Below are 24,414 nucleotides of genomic sequence, written 5' to 3'. Positions count from 1 at the left end.
TAATACTTTGTATCGCTTTACAAATAAATAACGTTAGAGTTTTCCCATATGATTCTTTTCAGTGTTGTTTGTGCACTATGAAAACATACACTCATAGAAATTTTTACCTAAATACTAGAAAAGTCGCCCTAAAACCGAGGTCGCCCTAAAAATACCAAAAATTTTCTTATTATACGGGTGGCTAGCCCTAAATATTTTTTAGGGTTAGTTTTTTCAAAAGGGCCAATTTGCCCTACTTTTTAGGGCGAAATTTTATGACGCAATAAATGGATACATACATGTAAAACGTGTTATGTACATGTGTGTGTAGTTGACAGGTCAAAACAAGTGAGTTAGAATGGGTAGCCCAGCGGTCTAAGCACTCGCACTTTCAGCTTTGCTGTTTGAAAATACAGGTCGTGGGTTCGATTCCTGTGTGAATCAACACTTTTTTTTTTTTATTACAGTTTTTATTACTAATTAAGTTTTTTCGTCCGCATGTTAAATTTAAAGTAGTCTTAAAACCCTAAATACATAAGAAAATTCTGAGTTTAAAGACTAATTTATGTTAAGCATGCGAAGAAAGTGAGATGTGTACAGTGTTTGTACGTTGCTTAGCGCGATCGGACTGTGGTGCAGCGCTAGAGCGTTAGACTCTAACACGAGAGGCCGTGGGTTCGAACCCTCGTAGAGACCGCAAATGTTTTTTTCAAGTAAGTTGTATTTTCTCCTTATATATATCTCCTTAATTCGATTACAAAGATGATTTTTCAGTTATAACCGGCAGTTATACAAGTCTGCTGCCTCCTGCCCCCAACGGCATCGTCCGATATAGCAACAATTCAACAAATAAATTATCTGAAACGATGTTCGAGTGTGTGTGTGTGTGTGTATGTGTTGAAACCAGTTCCCAGGAAATATCAACACCCCCCCCCCCACCATTGAAAAATTAATAGACTTTTTTGCTTTTATTTGGTTTTATTTTTATGGCGATTCGCCCTAGATTTGTTGCCTAGTCGCCATTGACCCCCGTTTTAGGGCGATTTTCCTTGTTTTTAGGGCGATTTTACCGGAAAATTTGTATGAGTGTAATAGACTTTCTTATTGATTTTAAAGTAAATAATGCGAACTTATAATGGTAAAATGTTGCAGAGTTGTCATAACCTTTAGTAAAATAAGAAGACAACTCTAGTTTTTAACGATTCAACAAAGTTTTCAACAGCCCCGAGGCCGTTGAATTGCTGAAATTTCTGAAAGTTGATTCAACAGCAAAATTCAACAATTCAACAGTTTGGGGAATACCCTATTTATTTTCTGTATGTGGTTTTAACTCCAATGATGTATTTACTTCGGCTTGTACTTATACATTTGTGTAATTTCCTTTTTTTTAAACACTTACATAAAACTTCCAATGTAAAAACAGATGAAATGGGTTTTTCTCGATTGATTTGCAAAACAACATTTTCAGCTTCGCAGCGAAAAACGCGGTCATTTTCAAAGCGTGTGGCATTAAAAATCAGTTCCGATTGCGTGTGGTACGTGCCATCCTTTTTTTCAAACTGCAGAAAAACATGTTAGATATATGAATTACACTGTGCAACAAAATTAATGGTTTTAAAAATTACCTCGATTGATGCTATATTTTTGAATTCGCTACGAATTCCGAAGTTAAACTGCGATTTCCAAAAAAGATCCTTGACGCAAGGATCCTTAGCACAAGGACCTCAATGTTTGAAGAATGCTGAAACTGGCAAACTTTCCGGAGGTATCACAGGCAAACGGATTCATGGTTTGTTTTGATGTTAAAAATGTTTAAAAGTTACACTCTTTATCCAACCCCATACTTAGAATAATTGTAGGATTTTTTTAAGGGGTTATATACAGTTGTACCGCACAAAAAAATGAAATTTTACCGATTTTTTTTTTGACACCAAAAAAAATACTTATTAAAAATGTTTTGCCGGCGTTGTTTAGTACATGTTTCTGGGTACTTATTAAAATTTTTTCACAAAAAAATATTAAATAATAAAAATGTTATGGCCAAATTCCAAGATCATTTTTCTTCGATGGTGACTTGCGGTGGACATCATATCCCAAGAACGGTTCATCTCAAATCCGCAATTCAAATAAATTTTGTTAGTATATTGTATTGCCTAGTCCCTGAACGATGGATTTGTTAAAATTTTGATTAAAAAAAAACGGAGACGGTTTAAACAAAAAATTACCTGTTTCATGGTATAAAATTTTGGATTTTATGCTCTAAAAAAAGAAGTTTTCAAAAAAATTTTAAATCCTTCGTTCAAGGACTAGCTATTGTTATAATAAATAAGTGGTCAACATTTTGTGTCCATCAGATTAATAGTTTTTTAGTAATCGTGTCCACCGCAAAGGTAATTTCGAAAAAACAAGATTCTGAGATAATCGCGTTTAAAGTTTCAAGTTTGTAAGGGCCGATGTGCTGGTAGTGCGCTATAAATAGCTACAACTTCGGTTCTAAAGCTCCGATCGTTTTGAATTTTTGTGAGAGTATTCTCAACAGTATATACTTAAAGAATGTGCAAAAAAAAAATCGATTTTTTCATCTATCACAACTGTATATAACCCCTTAAGGAAGAAAGAAATTCAAGAAAACAATCAAAAAGCATAACAGCATACAGCTGCGGTCAAAATAGTAGTAGTGTTGCCGCACTGTGTTTTTAAAAGTTTGTTGTTGTAACTTATCTTCTCCTGGTTATAATATATTGATTATAATTATACTACTAGATTAATTGGATAAGAAAAGTTACAACAACAAACTTTAAAAATACACAGGGCGGCCACACTACTGCTATTTTGACCGCAGCTGTATGCTGTTTTCTAAAATTTGTATCTCCCTTAAATAAAATCCTAAAATTATTCTAAGTATGGGATTTAAAAGATAAAGTATGTATCTTTTAAAAAACTTTAACATCAAAACAAACTATGAATCCGTTTGCCTGTGATACCTTCAAAAAGCTGGCCAATTTTAGCATTTTTCAAACTTTGAGGTTCTTTTTGAAAAAGATCAGTTTAACTTCGGAATTCGTAACGAATTCAAAAATATAGCATTCATCGATATAAATTTTGTATGTTGCATACATGTGTTATTACACCAGTTTACAAAAAAAAATTGATGAAATACGCATTTCATGAAACTTTTATTTTCTGGTAAGGTACATCTTTCTGATTAAAAAAAGGGCACTTACAATTTTTTGTATGGTACCAATTTTTTTTAAAGTGTAAAAAACGTTTTTGACGCTTTTTTAATTTCTAACTCGAGCTGTGAATAACCGATTTCGGCCATCGAAGACTCATTTTACAGGTAATAGAATGCCCTCGAACTTTCTTATACACAGCATAGAGATCCATTCATTAGTTTAGAAGCTACAATTTGTCAAAGTTGAAAAAGTTGGAAAAAACGCAAAAATTATGGCATAAATGGCTTCGTTAAAAATACACGCCTAAAAACCAAAATTAGTTTTATAAGTAAGAGGGCATTCTATCACCTGTGAAATGAGTCTTCGATGGCCGCAATCGGCGGAAATCGAAAAAAAAGCGTCAAAAACGTTTTTTACACTTTAAAAAAATTGGTACCATACAAAAAATTGTAAGTGCCCTTTTCTTAGTCAGAAAGATGTACCTTATCGGAAAATAAAGCTTTCATAAAGAGCGTATTTCATCAATTTTTTTTTGTAAACTGGTGCTATTGCAGGGTCCGAAAATAACAGTTATTTTATTTAAAAGTCCTTTAAAATAAAATATGAAGAAAAATAGGTAGAATTTTTCTAAAAACGCAGAATTGTTTATTTTCATGCAATCTGTTGATTCATGCAATAATCTTTTATCGTGGGACTTTTATGTATCCCACAACAAATAACAGTTATTCAAATACTTCTATTTTACTTGTCAGAGATTAACAGTTATCGAAAGACTTTTATTATAAAAGTCCTGACTGATATATTGGAAAGGTTTTTAAAATATAAAGCAGTCAGTGAGTTTTATTTTTGTGAGTGTATAACGGGCATTTTCAGCTTTCAAACTTATTGACCGATTTAAGATCAAATTTGTCTTCAGATACACTGGAAAAACTTTAAATTTTGAAATTAAATACAAACAAATAAACTAACTCTGAACTAATTGGTTTTATTTTTTTCTTGGATTATTAAGCGAGATATTTCATAAAGACTTTTATTTAAATGCTTACAAATAAAAGTCTTCCAGGGACTTTTTTCAAAAAAGTAAAAGTCTCGGACTGCTATTTATTTTTGACTTTTATTTTAAAAGTCATAACAGTTATTCTGTGTGAGATTTATAAAAGTCTTTTCATAACAGTAATTTTGTGACAGATAAATAAAAGTCAGGAGAAAAACTGTTACCCGATGACTTTTATTTTAAAAGTTATAACTGTTACAGTCCCTGTGTTATTGGCTTACACTCTATATAAAGTGAAATTTACCGATTTAATCCGAATTTCAGTTATATCATTATCATCAGGATTAATTAAGATTGATGAATTATACCACGTAAGGTTAACAGCTGGTCGAGCTCCTTGGATCTAGTATGAAATAAAAAGTTTTACACATTAAATAATAGTCTTCCATGTTCTTAAGTACAAATGTATTATACCCCGGACTCGTTGAAAATAAACGAAAATTTGTTATCCAAAAAGTATGCAACAAAAAATTGCTTCTGAAATTCGGGATTCGACAGTGAAGCTTACCATCTCACAGGATATTTATCCAATACCAGTGTTGGGAAAGGTACTGTGTTTTTTTACCTAGGTAAGGTAAAAGGTATTGGGCAAAAATAAATACCTAGGTAAGGTAAAGGTACTTCAATTTTTCAGTACCTAGGTAAAGGTAAAAGGTAAATATATTGTTTTTTTATTTTTTATAATTTTTTTGTTTTATTCAATGTAATCATTTAAACTTAAAATAAGACTAGTTTTCCGTTTTTAGTCGTCTTAAACAAACAATATCTTTTCATTTCATTTAAATTTAAATGTTATAATTTTGTGTATATATTTTGAAAACACGCGGCATGAATAATTGTATGCACGTATCACTTCATTAATGTATTTATGAAACATACGTACATACGGCATTTTTGCGCGCCAAATACACATTGGTTTCATAAATAAATTGATGTAGTGATGGGAACATACATACGTGCACAAAATTATATAAAATAAAACTGCGATTAGTTTTCATTCTCAAATATGTTCCGACTATTACAGTTTCGAAACGAAACGATACAATGACGTGTAGATGTGGTGGATTTAGCTTATTTCAGTGTCGCATTCAGATTTGGCTATTTTAAATCAGAGCAATGTTTAATGCTTATGTAAGTACCTTAATAATTCCAAAGGTATATAAAAATATTTAGCTAGGTAAGGTAAAAGGTACTCAATTATTTTTATACCTAGGTAAGGTAAAAGGTACCACTAAATTGTACCTAGGTCGTACCAATACTTGAGCGGTCGGCACACACATACAGTGACATCTTCTTTTATATTATATTTATATTTATATTTATATATTTGTGTGAGTGATTTGCTCAGGGCAGCTCATCGATGTGTGTGTGCAGACCGCTGTTCTACAGTGTACGTGAGCGACGGAGAATGAGCAGAACAATTCCCTATGCTCATTTAATAGGACGTTGCCGACCGCTGCAATATTTGAATGAAACATTATTGGTTGGTAGACTGATTTTCATGATATCTCATTTTACAAATGATTTAAAATATAGGCGCTAGGCAGATAGAAGATAATATCATCCTAATATCATCTCCTGCCAGTTCGGACAAGTTCGCGTAGAATCGGACTGATGGACAGACATTGCTAAATCGATTCGATACATAATAACTTTACAGAGTCGAAAACAGAACCTTCTTTGCGTTTGCAAACTTTAGACTAAATTCAAAAAAACCTCTGCAAGGATATCAAGCCGCCGTGTGTTTTTAAGCTCAAAACTTACATCGTGCAGTGGAATTTCAATTAACCGCATTTAAATAATAATAATAAAACATATTTTGAGGTCAAACATGACATTAATTAAAATATTTCTGTGTACACTGTTCATTGTACAGTAATGTGTCGAACACTGCACAAGTTTTTGATTAGATATACATATATACTTACATCACATGTTAAAACCACTTTGCTGCCTTGCACTGTATGATGTTTCACTCCGTTTATATCGATCCTTGTTGGACGAACTGTTGAAGAAAAAATTGTTAATTAGAATAGTGTAATAAAAAAACAAGAAAAAACGCTATAGTCGAGGGCTCCGACTATAAGTTACCAGTTACTCTTATAGTAAATTTCAAAAAAAATTTATTTGGAGTCTGTTTTTCAGTTAAATACCTTGTAAGTCCACGCTAAATTTTGTTACAGTTGTGTTTGGTATGGCTGCAGAGTTCACGCGACATTCAATGTCCTGAGCAAGATCTTCGCGGGACAATGGCCAATCCAACTCGAGTGTTGACGTATAAAGTCCATCGTTCAAGTCATGAGTCGGAGAATCTGTTGGAGTCAATTGTAAGTTTAAAGTTTTGATTTAATTATTAGTATTATTAGAAGGCGTGTCAATACCTGTACAGAAGAAAATAACCTAACATAAAAGGATTGAATGCCCTTTACTCATATTTATTGGTATTTAGACAACTATTGTAATTGTAATACTTACAGGTTGTTAGTCGCTTGTCTCCACGGAACCACCCGACTTCTGGTTGAGGGCGGGTGTTCTTTACAGTACATGTTGCTTTGAGGGACTGGCGTTCCTGCATGGGTCCAACTACGCTGCCGTTCTCGATTCGATCGCCTTTTGCATCCAAAATAACAATCTCAGTGGGTGGCACTGAGTATGTGTATGTTTATTCATTTGTTGAATAGTGTTGTTTGTGTGTGAGTGCCGTATAATTTTAAGAGGATAAATATTTTAATTATAATCTCAAAAAAATTATAATATATATGGTTTTGTGTTGAATATATATTTTTAAAAATTATCCCCAAAACATAGTTATACCTTAACAAAAATGTTTAATACAAATGATTTATTTCTTGAGTAAATTACATTTTGTAACATTTCTTTAATAAACAATTACTCCTAAAACACTTATTTTTAAATATTAAACAACTATTTATTTTCATTTGTCCATTGAGATTAATTTTGAAACTAAACACACCCAATGAACCATACATTTATTTAAGGAATTTATTTACCAATGTTTTCTACGTTTTTAAAGCGTAGAAAATGGTGTGCATTTTAAGTCCAAAATCAATATTAGGTAAGTAAACATTGTTAGAGTTAAACGTTTTATAATTATTGGCCACAGATGGGGTGATTTGTATTTTTGTATTGGTACATGAATAATGTAAGGATTTTGAGCAATGTTAATGTTAATATAATGTAGTAGTAGTAATGGGTCATACGTATTACAAAGAGTTTCCAAGTCGAGGTAGACAATCGGTTTGATATAGTTTTTTAAAGAGAACAATTTGTAAAGATAAATATTTTTATGAGTTTTGACGCGTGTTTATGTAAAATGAAAGAAAGAGAAAAATATTTGTTAAAGACTAAAAGGCTGCGTGTCAACAGGATAGAGGGAATGATTATTTTAAAACAGGCAGTTTAGACAAAAGGATTCAATTTCATACCGGGAGAAAAACCGAAACCGGTCTTCTTTCTAGTAAACTTTTCCCTTAGAAATGCGGTAACGATGTAAGCATGCTAACAGAAACCACCCTTTATATGTAAGTACTTGGATAGCTTACTTAAATTTGGTGGGGTGTTTAGATATATAGAAATATAAACTTATTCATGGGTATCATAAATTAAGTCCCCCAACTAGTCCTTCAGTTGTAAAGGTATCGGCATTAAACTTTTTCAAAATATTTCTATTGCAGGTTGTTTATAATTCCGAAGGAGCCAGATTGAATATCCTTCTGCTCCAATAGGAATAAAAGGTAAAGTGGAGTGCCCCGACTATCAAATAGCCGTTACTCAGCTAAATTATTGAGAGAGGGATAAAGATATGCAAGCAGCAAGGGCAGGCAGAATCTAGAAGAGACGCCATCTAGCGGAAAATTCTTTATTTGCTCATAACTTTTGATCCGATTTAATATAATATTCAACGCTTTGGTAGGTATTACTAAACCTAAAATAACAGCATTTACACTTTTCAAAATGTGTAAGGATGTGGGCCCCATACCCATTTTAAGGTCGTTTAGGGTAGGAACCTCTGCACCCAGAGAAATGTGGGACTATTTTTTTGGTAACGTATGATCTAAAAAATGTTAATAGACTAAAATTTCAGATTTAGGTAATGAGTTACCTGAAAATATTAGCATGTGGACTATGTTCCTACTTTTTAGATAAAGCTACAAAGATTTTTATAGGCCATCTTAATCTTAAAATTGGTCCGTATGACCTAAAATTTATGAATAGTTTGAAATCGATTTTTACTCACAATTAAATACAAATAATGGTCCTTAGTATTAATTAACAAAATAAAATATTTACTTATCCGAAAATAGCAATATAAGCAATAGTAAAAATTTTTCACTTTTTTGAAAATACCTAATATTTAGGTAATTCTGACCAAAAATAAATCTAAGACTGCGTACAAAATATAGTCCACATGACCAACATTTTAGGTAATGCATGGCCTTGGCGCCTTTTTCTGGCCATGTTTCCTAAAATTTTAGGTAATTAGGCCCCTTTTTAGTGCATTTTGTTTTCTGGGTGTCGCTGGTGTATTGTAATGATCAATAGCTTGTTTTCTTTGTCAAACTACCTTCTGCCAGTATAAGTTATAAAACTAGTTTTGGTTTTTAGGCGAGTATTTTTTACGAAGCCATTTATGCCAGCATTTTTGCTTTTTTTTTCAACTTTGACTAATTGTGGTTTTTTAAACTAATGAATAGATCTAAACGCTATGTATAAGAAAGTTTGAGGGCATTTTATTACCTGTGAAATGAGTCTTTGATGGCCGAAATCGGTTAATCCAAGCTCAAGTTAGCAATTAAATAAGCGTCAAAAACTTGTTTTACACTTTAAAAAAAATTGGTACAATACAAAAAATTCTAAGTGCCCTTTTCTTAATTAGAAAGATGTACCTTACCAGAAAATGAAGGTTTCATGAAGTGCGTATTTCATCAATTTTTATACCCTTGCAGAGGGTATTATAATTTTGGCCAGAAGTTTGTAACGCAGTGAAGGAGACGTTTCCGACCCCATAATACACATTCTTGATCAGGATCAATAGGGGAGTCGATATAGCCATGTCCGTCTGTCCGTCTGTTCCGTCTGTTTGCAAGCTCAGTTTAAAAGCGATATTTTTTTTAATTAAAAAAAAAATTTATTTAATAAAAATTATAAAATTTATTAATTTTTTTTAATTAAAAAAAATATTTAAAAATGTTTAATAAATTACATAAAACAAAAAATTAATAAATACAACAATTTTTAAATTATTGTTTATTAAACTTTTTATTTTTTACTTTTTGTCATTCAGAAATTGTCAAAACACTTAAAAGTTAACTTTTAATCATAAAAAATGGTTAAAGGACTAGTAAACGATGAGAAAACATGAATTCCGTAAGGATCCGATAAGAGTGAGAGAGTAGACCTACATGCTGCGACGTTTTTTTATAGAAAAAAGCCGAGGCCTTGTTAAAACAAATTCGATATTTTAAAAACTAAACATGGCTCCACCTTTTTGACAAAAACCGATTGAAACTAACAATATGACGTTTTTTCATAAAAGAAAGCCGAGGCCTTGTTAAAACAAATTCGATATTTTAAAAACTAATCATGGCTCCACCTTTTTGACAAAAGCCGATTGAAACTAACAATATGGCGCATATGTTAAATTAAAAAAAAAATTTTTGTGGGGAACCCGTTGAAAAAGATTTTTAAAATCTTAATTTGTTTTTATTTTTAAGAAATTAAAAACTCTTTTTTTTTATTTTTTTTTAGTGAAGAAGTTTTAGAGGAATTAATGCAAAAAACACGAAGTCAATCGGATTACTACAACCGGAGATTCAGATTTTTAATGAGAGGGTACTTATTCAAAATTCACGTTTTTTGGCAAACTAAAAAAATTCAAAAAAAAATAATTTTTTTCGGCCATATCCTGATACACGTGTTTATTAATTTTCCGAAAAGTAGGGGAGAGTGAGGTAATTTCGTCAGCATTTTTTCAAAGCTATTTTTTGTCCATCTTGAGACACGTTATCATATTTCTATTTTTATTGTTGAATGCGGTTAGCACCAAGCTTTAAAATGTGACATTCCCCTATTTTTTTAATTACCTTGGTGATTTATAAAAAATTAAAAAGTAAACCCATACTGGGGCAATCTCGCCACATAGGGGGGTAAAATCACCACACCACAGGGGCAATTTCGTCACCTGAAAAATGTAGGGAGTTTAACGCCTGTAAGTGTGCTACACTGATCAAGCGTACCATTTTTGTTGACGTCCTATATTTGTTGCTGCTGCCGGTAGTCTGTTCGTTAGCCAGCTCGTCAAATAAAAAAATATGTATTTAAAATAGGGGCGAATTTACCCTAAGCATAGGGTGGCGAAATTTCCACAGACAGTACTTTTTTAGAAATAATTATTTTTCTTCCGAAATTAGGCGCGATGTTAAAAATCACTAACGCAGAAATGCACATTATAGCACTGTGTATTATATAAAAAATCGTGTATCTTATTCCTTTTGAATTGTGGCATACAGAAAAAATTTCGTCGAGAACTAAATGTAGCTTTTGAACTGTTAAAACACATTTAATATTATAGCTTAATTATCTTGGCCTTCTGTGCAAAAAAAAAGGCATTGGTTGTGTCATGCCGTCTTGAGGGACTAAAACAAAAAAAATTATATATTTTTAAGACTTATGGATTCCGAGATATTGCAGGTGACGAAATCGCCCCTGTGTTTATTTATCTTTGTTGGTCAATTTTACCAAGCAAATTTTTTTGTGTGTACTACTAAAGCTACAGACTTGTGCTGCAACTCGTTTAAAAGGTATTTAAATGCTATAATACTTTTCTATATGCAATTTGTGTAAATGTAATAGTTAAAAAGATATGAACAAAAGACAATTTTTTAAAACTTTTTTTTTAGCTTTTTTTTATTTTTTTCAAAAACGGCTCTAACGATTTTTTTTAAACTTTAAACTTTAAAGCCCTTGAGATTCCTTAAATTTTGGTATATAACACATTACTGTAAAAAGTCACGTTTAAAAGTTATTTTTATTCGAAAATAGCCACTTTAGCCAGCTCGAACTACTAACGCTCCCTGAGTATTGTGAGGGTATCCGAACTGTATTTTAAGGTCATGGAATCAGTAAATTTGCACTTAAGAGTTCCATATAGGAATCTTTTGTTCTACGACTTTTACAGACATGTGCTATACCTCGTTTAAAAGGTATTTTGAAACACTTCAACGCCTTTTGAACTTAACAATAGTTTAAAAATTATGATTTATGACCAATTTAAATTTAAATGTTTTTATTAGCACCTATGAGAGCAAAAGTAAACAAACAAAAACTTCTAATATCAAATAAAAACACCTCTTGACGAGGTAAAAAACTAGTGACGATCGCATCTTCAACATACAAAAGTTCTGATATCAACTTTTGTGACGAAAAATGATTTTAGGTATTGCAAAAACTTAAAGGATTGCATACCAAGACTTTCAGAAAATCAATTGGCTTGGGAGAGAGAGCGGTGAATGTGAAAATGTAAAAATTTCGAAATTTGGAGCTGTTGGGGCCGGTGGGGATAAATGCCCCCTCGCAATGTTTTAGTTGTGTTCCTATTGAAAATACCCGTCGAATGAGGGGTGATATACTTTTGTGACGAAACGAGTAAATTTTAGGTGGCGTACTTATTTAGTCGCATGTAAAATCATTTTTCGTCACAAAAGTTGATATCAGAACTTTTGTACGTTGAAGGTGCGATCGTCACTAGTTTTTTACCTCGTTTAGAGGTGTTTTTATTTGATATCATATAGCTGCCATAGGAACAATGGGAAAATTAATGAGAAATATTAGAAAATTTAACATTTTTGCGATTTGTTAATTAAAAGGAATGATCTGCAAGGGTATATAAGCTTCGGCTGGCCGAAGCTAGCTTCCTCTCTTGTTTTTTAGTAATATTTTTCTAATTAAGCTCCGCTTTTTTAGCTATGCAGCACTTGAGACTCGTTTGAGTTTTTTTGGTAAGCACCTTTGTGAGATATGTTAATATCTTTCAAAAAAATATTTAAAAAAAATGTCAAATTTATAATTAAGTATTTTTTAAGAGAATTTAAAAGTAGAACAATTCTGTACGCCGGAATACACGCGGTTTCCGAATAAAAATGTTATCCTCATATCCTACTAGTAAAGACAGCGATTTTAGTTTAGCAACGTGCAACGTGTAACAAAGGGAAAGCACTATTCCTGATCTCCCGCGCTCGTATCGAACAATTTAAATATTTAGCCATTTTTTTTGGAATTTTTATATAAATTTTAGCAATTTGTAGCAATTTTTTTCCAAATCTTGCAATTTTGGCTTCAAAGATTCTGGCAGAACTGGCACACACACATGCGCAAAAGACTTTTTGAATCGTCGTTCAAGAGCAATCAGTCTGTGAGCGAGCCGAGCAAAAGAAATCCGAAAAAGCTGCTCATCGGCTGAGTGCAAGCCAAATTTTTGTACAAACAATTCAATTGAATTGCAGTTAGAAAAAATTTATTTATTTTGAAGGTCAACTTTCCGAGTTCTTAAGTCTAGGGAAAGGATTGGTAAAAAAAATTTAATTAGCACATTGCAGGGCCTTTAAAAAAACAGTTGGTTGAATATCCCTACAAAAGTCCTTCCCATTCTAAACTTGCAGGACTTGGACTTGGTTGAGGCAGGAAGAAAGACACATTTGAAATTCAAACAGGCCTATTTTTAATATGTTGTTTACATTTCGAGCACATCGAATTGATATGCCGAATATCAAATTATTCATCGTTTCATATTAAGTTTTTTTGGGAGTGGTAATCATTTTAGGAGTTAAGCCTAAATATTGAAATGTTAATGTTAAATTCAAAGAAAATTACAAAACCTATCCTTGAAAACCGGTTTCAGAGTTTCATTTATTTCTGATAAACGGGAGACAATCACTGTTATTATAATATTTATTATTTTTATGCACTCTACTTGTAATCAACTAAAAATTTTTTAGTTTCCACTTAATTTAAAACTCATGCACTTTTAGCGTGTAGTTACCAGAATCAAATACTCTACGAACGAAAAATTTCTATTACAGCACTGCATAAATCAATAGAATTCTATTCACAGTAATAGTTGCAGGATTAGGTGTCATTGCACTTAAACGTGGAATTCATTTCATTAAAAGAAAAAAAATATTTTTTAATTAAACTCCGATTTTGAGGTTTTTTTTTAATATTTGGTATGCAACTTTGTGGAACATCTTAGTATCATTCAGAAAAATAAAAAAAAAAATTTTAATTTGAAATAAAGTATTTAAACTTTATTAAAATTCTGTACGCCGTGTATTCCACACGCGGTTTCCGAAGAAAAAATTTATCCTAATATTTCTTCATCAATTCTTCACGAAGTGGAGCAAAGGGGCGGGTTTTTTCAATTATTTCGATTATTTTTGGCGGAGATACAGTGAACACCGCAAAACACCTTTTTTTAATAGTGTTATAGCAATCGCTTTGCCACCGATATATTAGCCGATTGTATCGGCTTTAAAAATAAATAAAATTTATTTAAATGACACTTAATAATATACAAAAGGTTTGAATTTAATTCATCCAACCAGTTATAATAGAAAAAATCGCCAAATTAGTTGATTTTTTGATCTCAAAGACCCTACTCCTCATTAAACTTATTTTTTTAAATGTAACACGAAGTTTTTCAGTTTGTAGGTTTCTTAATCCAGGTGAATACGGAAACAAGCAAACAAAGTAAAAACCAAATTGTAGGGCATATTTGGCATGCAAGAAGCTATTGATTATAATATCAATAAAATATAATTGTAATAAATTGTAATGCTATGTTACTTAGCTTACCTAGGACTCTCAATTCGACTCGATATCCATTGAAGTTATCACACGTTTCTTCTGGTATAAAAAATGTAGTATCACATAGATAAATATCTTCATCAGCTATTTTTAAGTCCTTAATAACTAATCTGTATGGGTTTTGCTGAACAGTTACCCTTTTAAAAGAGAAAAACATTTTATTTATTTTTTATTTAATGTTATATTCATTTACCTTTCGTCAAATTCTTTATTAACACTCGTCACATTACTTTCTCCAAGGAGCATTGCAGCAATGCGATCATCGCCCTTAAACCAATTTAATGAATGTAGTTTTCCGCACTTATCTACATTAACGGGACACGGAAGCACAACTGAAAAACTTTCTTGCTGACTGATGGTGGTATCTGGAAAAAAAGAATACAAAATATATTATACTCAAAATTCATTTAAAAATATGCATTAAAGTTATGCATTATAACTGAAAAAATAATGGTATAGTAAATTTAAATATTAAATATTAATTGAATAATAATATAAATATTAATTTAAATGTAAATGCTTAGTTTAATATTAAAATCCAAGAAGGGAATATTAAATATTAAATTGGGTATATTTTTATTTTAAAAAGTATTATATTTATCGTTTATATTTTCAAATTAAAAAAAATTTATGCGAAATATTAACTCTTTTAATTTTAATTTAGAACATTTTAGAAATGATTACTTAATAAAATACTTGTAACTAAAAGATTAAAATTATATTATTTTAAATACAGAATATGTGTGGAAACTCTCTACCTTCTAGCTTTTGAAGTTTCCGAGATCTCAGCGTTCATACAGACAGACAGACAGACAATTTTTTTCGGAAATTTATAGGGTCGGAAACGCTTCCTTCTCCCTGTTACATACTTTTGCACGAATACAATATACCCTTTTACTTTACGAGTAACGGGTATAAAAAGCTAAAGCAGTGTAAATAAAAAGTTTTTAAGATGTATATTTAACATTTGAAAAACAATAATGTATTAAAAAAGTTGTTAGTACAACTATTAAAAAAAACGTATGTCGTGATCGGGTCTTAAACTTTAAATAGTAACAGAGCAAGCACACTTTGCCCCTTTGCCATGTACACAATCTCATTTTCTACACTGCACATATTTAAATTTAATAAGAACCGCAATGGATGATAATCAAAGCGAAAAATATTTGGATTGAATAAATTGGTTCCAACCTATAGGTTAAGAGGTGTAAGAAGAGAACAGCAATACGAACACGGAAGAGCAGAAATAGTGCTTTCTCTTTCTTACACGTTGCGCTGTTGTTGCTTGATGCAAAGTTGTTAAACTAACTAACTAACTAAAGGACTTGCAAATACAAAAATTTTGTTTACCCACACCGTGAAGAATTGATGAAGCAACATGAGGATAATTATTTTTTTCGAAAATATTCCGGCGTACAGAATTTTTTAAATTTTAATTCCCTTAAAAAATACTTAATATTAAATTTAAACATTTTTAAAAATATTTTTCTGAAAGGTATTAAGATATCCCACACACAAAAAAAAAACTTGGTAAAATCAGCTGTAATAATTGTCAAACAGTCCCCAACCAGCAAAATTGTCAATTCTACTAAGTAAATAGTCATTTCACAACAACAAAATACACACAATTAGCAAAGACACAAACCCAAAGCAAAAACAAAATACACGTAACTATTTTAATAGTTACGTAACTATCTTTGTTGGTCAATTTTACCAAGCAAATTTTTTTGTGTGCACAAAGTTGCATACCAAATATTAAAAAACCTCAAAAGCTAATTTACAAAAAAATTAAAACCGATCTTTATACTTTAGTCCTCTATCGAAATAAAGAGTTTCGATTGATTCTGAGATTTGACCATTACCATTTTTAACCAAAAAAGTTTTTGACCACTTTTTTCAAAATTCCATAAAAAATTAATAACGAGCTTGAATATATTTGGTAAAATGCTTAAAACATAGGTAATTACATGCTTAACAAATATTAAAAATATCACATTAACTTGATAGTCAGAAAAAAACAACCCATTTTGTGTAAGTGTGGACACTTTGAGCGTGTAAGTTGAGACACCCGTTTTGCATACAAAAACCATCAGCCCGACAGAGATCGATTTCTGCATAGTAAATTTTCTTTTGAAATTTGGGGAAACGTGATCGTTTTTAAAGAGCCTTTTAGTTTTAACGGCTATTTGGTCTAAGTTAATTAAAAATGGACGGGAAATAAGTTCAAACAAACTAAAATAAATAAATTTCAGTTTTCACTAGGGAAAAAAATCATTTTTTGTTGTTTTTCTTGAAGCTAAAAGACTAATCTTTCGATAAGTATCTAATGCGTGAAGTTTCATAAGTGAATGTCGAAATGGCAGATAAAAAAACAAAACTGTACCAACCTACAGACCTTTTCCCTACTCTTTTGCAGAAATACTTGAATGATATATTGCAGCGGTCGGCAGCGTCCTATTAAGTGAGCATAGGAAATTGTTCTGCTCGAGCGCTGCCTCCACGTATACTGTAGAACAGCGGTCTGCGCACACACACTGTTAAGCCGCCCCGTACAATTTACTCACACAAATATAAAACAAAATGTAATTGTATGAGTGTGCCGACCGCTGATATATTGTAATAACATTTAAATCAATTGTCATTATTTACTTCTTTGTAACTTTCGTAACTTGAAAAATATCCGAAAGGAATTTTTTCATTAAATTAATGTTGCATAGTTTCCGCGCATTCAAATAAGCATAAATATTAATCACACTGAACTAGAAACAGGTTAGATTTTGTGTCTCTAAATAACTTTCATTTATTTATACAATTTAAAAACGGACGGACAGGCTAGATCGAACCGACTAGTGATACTGATCAAGAATATTTATACTTTATGAGGTTGGAATCGTCTCCTTAACTGCGTTACAAATAGGGATGTCGAAAATATATCAAAATATAAATATATATGATATTTTTTTTTGAATAATTACACTGTGCAGCATTTTTAGTGTTTTTTAAATTTACCTAGATGGATGCTATATTTTTGTATTCGTTACGAATTCCCAAGTTAAACTGCGTTTTCCAAAAAGTTCCCCGACGCAAGGATTCTTAGCAAAAGGACTTCATAGTTCGAAAAATGCAGAAATTGTCCAACTTTCCGGAGCTCTCAGAGGCAAACAGATTCATGGATTGATTCGATGTTAACGTTTTTTAAAAGATACACTCTTTATCTTTCAAGCCCCATACTTAGAATAATTTTAGGATTTTTTTTAAGACAGAAATAAATTCCAGAAAACATACTCAAAAAACATAAAAGCATACAGCTTCGGTCAAAATAGTAGTAGTGTTGCCGTCCTGTGTTTTTAAAAGTTTGTTGTTGTAATTCATCTTCTTTTGGTAATATTGTATTGATTATAATTGTACTATTAGACTCATTGGATAAAAAAAAGTCACAACAACAAACTTTTAAAAACACAGGACGGCAACACTACTACTATTTTGACCGAAGCTGTATGCTTTTATGTTTTTTGACTATGTTTTCTAAAACTTGTTTCTCCCTTAATAAAAATCCTATAATTATTCAAAGTATGGGTTTTGAAAGATAAAGAGTATATCTTTTAAAAAACTTTAACACCAAATTAACCAATGTATCCGTTTGCCTCTGAGAGCTCCGGAAAGTTGGCCAATTTCAGCATTTTTCGAACTTTGAGGTCCTTTTGCTAAGAATACTTGCGTCGGGGAACTTTTTGGAAAACGCAGTTTAACTTTGGAATTCGTAACGAATCCAAAAATATAGCATCCATCGAGGTAAATTTTTGATGCTGCATAGTGTTATCATATATCATCGATTTTTTCCACATTTTTTTGATATTTTTAAGTGGTCTCACTTTTCATCGGGACAAGAAAAAATACATATGTATGTAAAGATGAGCCCCCCTAAAATTTATTTTTCGGCAAGTGAAAATGCATAGCATAGCATTTAGAATTTAAGAAAACGCGATAAATAAAATGCGCGGGAAATACTTGATTTTAATATTTTAAATAAAAGCAAAAGAAAGCAAAAATAAGTATTGTTTATAAAATATAATTTAAGATCGTATGTGGGTTAATGTTTAGTGCTTATTGCTTATGCAGCTTAAAATTAAAAAAAAAAAATAAAACAAAAATATCAAAAAAATCTGATATGAAGATATTTTTTTTCTGATATATCAAATATCATTTTGATTTTTTGTTTAAATAAAAAATATCATTGATACAATATTTTTAAATATTTCGACATCCCAAGTTAGGTTCGAGGTTTTTACTCTTACTTAGCCATTTATGTGTGTGTTACATAAACTAAATCTCAATTTGTATTAAATATGAATATTAATGAGTAAAAAAAAAATAAAAAAACGCAAAGAACTTCCGCTTCCACGTGGGACTGAACACACACTTCCGACTATACGCTTACATAACATATAATCCGCGCGCTTTGGTCCCCTAGGCTACCGATTAGGGAAATTCCTAAAAATGTTTGATATTTTATCATATCAGTGTCATATGATTTCATATAAATTATAAATATACTTGTTTGAAATACCGAAGTCAGTATTTTTTCGAACAAATAATGTGAAATAAGATCAAAATAATATTTATTCATTTTAGAATGATATGACAAAACTTGATCTTAAACAAGAAAGGAAGCTAGCTTCGGCCAGCCGAAGCTTATATACCCTTGCAGATCATTCCTATTAATTAACAAATCGCAAAAATGTTCAATTTTCTAATATTTCTCATTAATTTTCCGATCGTTCCTATGGCAGCTATATGATATAGTCGTCCGATTTTGATCAAATTAAAATTGAAATTCGGAAATATTTAAAAAGAGTCATATCCTAGAGTAGAAGATAATACAATAAAAACCAAAGAAGCTAGAATTTATTTCCTATTACTTTTCCATTAATTTTCCGATCGTTCCTATGGCAGCTATATGATATAGTAGTCCGATTTTTTAAATAATTAATTCGAGATTCAGAATTATTTAAAAAATAACATCCCCAAAAGTAGAAGGTAATATTTCAAAAAACACCGAAGCTAGAATTTTTTAAAGTTTTTTTCTTCCGATCCTTCCAATAGGAGCTATAAGATATAGTTGTCCGATCCGGTCGGCTCCGACATATATACTACCTGCAATAGAAAGAAGACTTTTGCGAAAGTTTCGTCCCGATAGCTCAAAAACTGAGAGACTAGTTTGCGTAGAAACAGACAGACGGGAAGACGGACAGACGGACATGGCTAGATCGACTCGTCTTGTGATGCTGATCAAGAATATATATACTTTATGGGGTCGGAAACGTCTCCTTCACTGCGTTGCAAACTTCTGACTGAAATCATAATACCCTCTGCAAGACTACAAAAATCATGAAGAAAATCTTTGTTTTCCGGAAAAGTACGTCTTCGTGGTTTAAAAAAATGGCACATACAATTTTTTTTATGGATCAAATTTTTTTTAATGTGTAAAAAACGTTTTTGACTCTTTTTTAATTTCTATCTCGAGTTGTGGTTAACCGATTTCAACCACAAAAGACACATTTTACAGGTAATGGAATGCTCTCCAACTTTCTTATACAATGCATTGAGTTCCATTCATTCGCTTAGAAGCTACATTTCGTCAAAGTTAAAAAAAGTTAGAAAAAATGCAAAAAAGCTGGCCTAAATGGCTTCGTTAAAAATACACCCCTTAAAACCGAATTTACCAACAAAACAAAAAAAAAAAAAGGGACGGATTTTACATCACTAGACTTTAGAAACTTTTCTTGGGGAACTTGTTCTGTGACTTTTTCAAAAAAGCTCAAGGCCTTTTTTTTCCTTTCGTTTTGCATTAACAACATTGTTTTTTAACATATCTGCAAAGATTTTCGATGTGTTTTGGTTCTGGGGCCTGTGAAGTCCATTTTATATCATTTAGCTTAATCGTCTCGAAAAGTTTGAGGACTCTCATTCTGATTTGTTTTAGCTTATAATAGTGGTAAAACTTTGAAAATAAATGAATTTTGTATTCCGCATAAAATAGCATCATCATTTCTGAGTTACCAACGTGATCATGTAAATTCTTTTGGGTTTACTTTATGATACTTCATGAATTGGGGTTTCTATTTTATATTTGTTGGTTGTCTGAAGTGAAATTTAATGCTTTTTCATCCAATCAACAATAATTTTAAGCCGCCAGACCACAAAATTGGAAAAAAATTTATTTTAGGCAATAATTACCTTAAAAATCGGTCTTATTGCCTAAAAAAATATATTTTTAGGTCACATACTTTTAGGAATACTAGGCCTAAATTTTAGGTAATATTCCTAAAATTATAATCAATGATTGTATTATGCTATGCTATAAATATAAATTACTGTGCAAGGTAATAATGCACCCCATGTGTTCGAACACTACACACTGTTTTTATAAATATTTTTTATAATACATTACCTTGTTTTAAATGGTTTTTTGTTTGAAAATAATGCAATATATATATAGTTATTAAAGAAGGAACACCAAAAACATAGGATTTTTAAGCTTAATATTTTTTAAAAATATTAACGAAGACGGTTGGTAAGAATTCCCGTTACTCGTAGAGTAAAAGGGTATATTAGATTCGTGCAAAAGTATGTAACAGGTAGAAGGAAGCGTTTCCGACCCTATAAACTATATATATTATTGATCAGGATCACTAGCCGAGTCGATCTAGCCATGTCCGTCTGTCCGTCTGTCTGTCCGTCTGTCTGTCCGTCTGTCTGTCTGTATGAACGCTGAGATCTCGGAAACTATAAAAGCTAGAAGATTGACATTTTGCATGCAGATTCTATGAGTTCCTACGCAGCGCAAGTTTGTTTCAAAAGGGTGCCTCGCCCCCTCTAACGCCCACAATCGCTTATATACGATTTTTAAAATTTTTATATTTCGGAAAAGTAAAAATGCAGTTTTATTGTGTTTATGAATACCTATCGAAATGTAGAAGAAAGTTTTTAAATCAGACCATTCGTTAAAAAGTTACGGCGGATCAAAGTTTTTATCTCCTTCGCACTCTCTTTAGCTGAATAACGGGTATCTGATAGTCGGGGCACTCGACTATAGCGTTCTCTCTTGTTTTTGTTTATTCTTATTTAGTTTTTGCATTGCTTTCAGTAATGAACTTTTCAAGAGTCCTTCTTTTTCTCCATATATTGAGTTTCATGGCACAATTAGGAAACTATATTATTAATTTTTTAATCGAATCTTATAAAAGTACTTATTTTTAATAAAACAAAGAAATTAAACACCAAAAAGCTGAAGAAATTAAAGTTTTAACTCGAAAATCGTTAATAGTGCTACTTACTCTTAAAAATAGAATGCAAATATTGCAGAAAATAGCTATTTTATATCACAAATAAGAATTGCCTTCACAATGGTGCTATTATTGTTGCCGCAACTGTATATATATAATTATACTGGTTAATTTTACCAAGTTAGCTTTTTGTGTGTAGACTATTACCTAGATTTTGAATTGGCAAAAAATTATTCGAAATTAATAAATATTTTTTTCGGCCAAGTGTTTGTTTCTTTTATTTCAAAAATTTGTAAAATTATTTTTAGCCCAATATGTTAGGTTTGTAAAAGAGCGGCCCATATATAGTAGTCTTCTCGCGCACACTCCCGGTGGGATTCGTCACTATGTACATGTAAAGAAGTTTAAAGCCAATCTACAATATAAGAAAATATTTTTTGGAAATCCTTTCGTTTTGTAAAATGGAACATTTAGGTCTAAAATGTAGGTCTAAAATTTGCGTTAAAATCATTAAGAAAAAACCATAACTTCTTAAATTAATTGTCCGATAGATTATGAAATTAGTTTATTGTTTCTCAAATAAATTTCATAATTAGTTTTTTACTTTCACCCCAATTTTTGAACTTTTCAAAATACACTTTTTTTAAAAAACGTATTTTTTTCTGCTTTGTTAGAAAAATTATAGCAATTTAAGAGACTAAAACAATGCAAATGTACTGTTCGGAAATTTCTTTTTCACAGGCAACCAACCATGGAATTCTAGGGGCAGCAGCTACACAATAGTGGGAAAATGTTGTGTGAATGTTGCTGAAGAAAACATTCCGCAAATGCACTTCCCATGAATGTTAAGAGAACCAGCAAAGAGGAACTTAAAATGCATAAACTGTAAGTTGAGAATATTTTGATTCTAATAGAGTGAATACATCTTGCGGCTTTTCCAAAGATAGGGGAGTGTAGAGTAAGTTGACGAACGATTCGTTTTTTGAATGTAACTTTTGTAAAAATCAATATTTTTCAAAAGTGTAAACGCGGAAAGTTGCTTACATCTACTGAGCATATCCCTGTAAAATTCGAAATTCGAAATTCCAATGCAGATAAATCCCACAGCGTTTGGCGTGAACCCTACTTTTTTTGCACTTTCAAAAGTTGTAGGGTAATGTGACGAACGATTTGTTCTTTAATGTAACTTCTCCAAAAATCAATATTTTTTAAAAGTGTAAAAGCAGAAAGTTGCTTACATTTACTTTCAACGTAGCCAAATCCCACAGCGTTTGATGTAAACCATCCTTTTTACAAAAAAAAAATACATTTTTTTTATATTATTTACGGAAAGGGTTTTTTCGATACGGAAAAGAAAAAAGTAATAAGATAATACCCAAACTTACAAAAAAAAAAAATGGTCAAAGTGCAAATTTTTTTTTAAATTAAATTAAACTGACGTCACTATTAAAAACAACAATAAAACTGCAGCAGTAAATGTTATCTGGTATTATTATATTTTTTTTACAAATAATCAACGATAACAGTTAAAATTCTTGAATAAAAAAAGTTCGTCACAATTCCCTACAAAAAGTTCGTCACGATATCCTACAAGGTAGACTTAGAGCAAAAACGGTGTCACTCTCAAACGGCGCAAAAGAAAAAAACGCGCGGTACCAAAAACTGTTGATAAAGATCTCATGTATACGTGCATATATTTGCCTGATTTTATTTTCCACTCATCTTTGCTCTGGCACTGCTGAAACACAAGTAAATTGAATGGGTTTGCTAGTTTGCGCACCACATTTTTAGCGAAAATTACCTCACGAACAAATTACGGGACTTCTTATTAATATTACTGTAAATACATTGTCGACACGATAAGGGGAGACGACTACATTTATTTGGAATTTTTGTCGTGACGTCATATATGAGATTCGACGAGTTCGTCACATTACCCTACTCGTCAAATTACCCTACACTCCCCTACCTTTATCCCTTTTTGTGTTTGTGTTTTTTAACACTATATATAGGAAATGATAAGACCAAGCAAACTATGTACAAAGTATGTATATTAGACTTGGTTGGTTGTATGGGCCTAAAAAAATGATAAATCGTACGGTGGAACGTAATCTAGGAAGAATCTAAACAATATTGCAAGAGAAATTATATCTTAATAACCACGTTTGAACCTCCGTATTTGAAAAAAAAAAGAGAGAACGCTATAGTCGGGTGCCCCGACTATCAGATACCCGTTACTCAGCTAAAGGGAGTGCGAAGGAGATGGGGATAAAAAATCGTCCGTCCGTCCGTCCGGATGAACGCTGAGATCTCGGAAACTACAAAAGCTAGAAGGTTGAGATTTTCCATACATATTCTTGGGCTTCCTACGCAGCGCAAGTTTATTTCAGCCCAGCGCCACGCCCCCTCTAACGCCTACAATCGCCTACTAACAATTTTAACTAACAATATAAATGCAATTTTGTTGTGTATACTTATACCTATCGAAATGTAGAAGACATTTTTCAAATCGGACCATTCAATAAAAAGTTTTACGCAATCAAAAAAATGTTATATATCCATCTCCCTCGCACTCCCTTTAGCCGAGTGACGGGTATTACATAGTCCGGACAACAACCCGACTATAGCGTTCTCTCTTGTTTGATTTGTATTGTATTTTATTCTACTTTAGGATTTGACTCTTTTTATATATTTTCGAGTTCCAATTTTAATTTTATCAAAATCGGACGACTCTGTCATATAGCTGCCATAGAAACGATCGAAAAATTAATTGGAAACAAATTATAGCTCCGTTGGTAAAAGCTAGAAGATTGACATTTTGTTTGTTTCAAAAGGGTGCCACGCTCTTCTATCGCCCACAATCGCTTATATACGATTTAAAAAATTTAGTAACGGATATCTGATAGTCGGGGCACCCGACTACAGCGTTCTCTCTTTTGTTTTTATTGTATACTCTTCTACTCAAGGACATGATTTTTATACCCTTGCAGAGGTTAATATAATTTCAGTCAAAAATTGCAACGCAGTGAAGCAGATG

At 31.6% G+C, this 24,414-nt stretch overlaps 1 protein-coding gene across 24 annotated transcripts in view; it reads right to left on the bottom strand.

The window, feature by feature from the left end:
• Nucleotides 1-24,414, bottom strand: part of nrm (neuromusculin) — a 156,423-nt gene that overhangs the window by 114,117 nt on the left and 17,892 nt on the right. For all 24 annotated transcript variants that reach the window (XR_011418598.1, XM_070215204.1, XM_070215208.1 and 21 more), the window contains 7 exons: nt 14,285-14,456; nt 14,080-14,228; nt 6,685-6,855; nt 6,363-6,521; nt 6,138-6,214; nt 4,454-4,552; nt 1,379-1,538 (listed from right to left, as the gene is read on the bottom strand). Coding sequence is in view for 23 of the 24 variants with exons in the window: in XM_070215204.1 (XP_070071305.1) it covers nt 1,379-1,538; nt 4,454-4,552; nt 6,138-6,214; nt 6,363-6,521; nt 6,685-6,855; nt 14,080-14,228; nt 14,285-14,456 (987 nt within the window). In the remaining variant the exon portion in view is untranslated. The remainder of the gene's footprint in view (nt 1-1,378; nt 1,539-4,453; nt 4,553-6,137; nt 6,215-6,362; nt 6,522-6,684; nt 6,856-14,079; nt 14,229-14,284; nt 14,457-24,414) is intronic.

This window comes from Drosophila takahashii, chromosome 3L, assembly GCF_030179915.1.
Source record: "Drosophila takahashii strain IR98-3 E-12201 chromosome 3L, DtakHiC1v2, whole genome shotgun sequence".
Taxonomy (NCBI): domain Eukaryota; kingdom Metazoa; phylum Arthropoda; class Insecta; order Diptera; family Drosophilidae; genus Drosophila; species Drosophila takahashii.
Note: the sequence above shows the minus strand (reverse complement) of the source record. Positions and strands in the feature narration are given on the sequence as shown.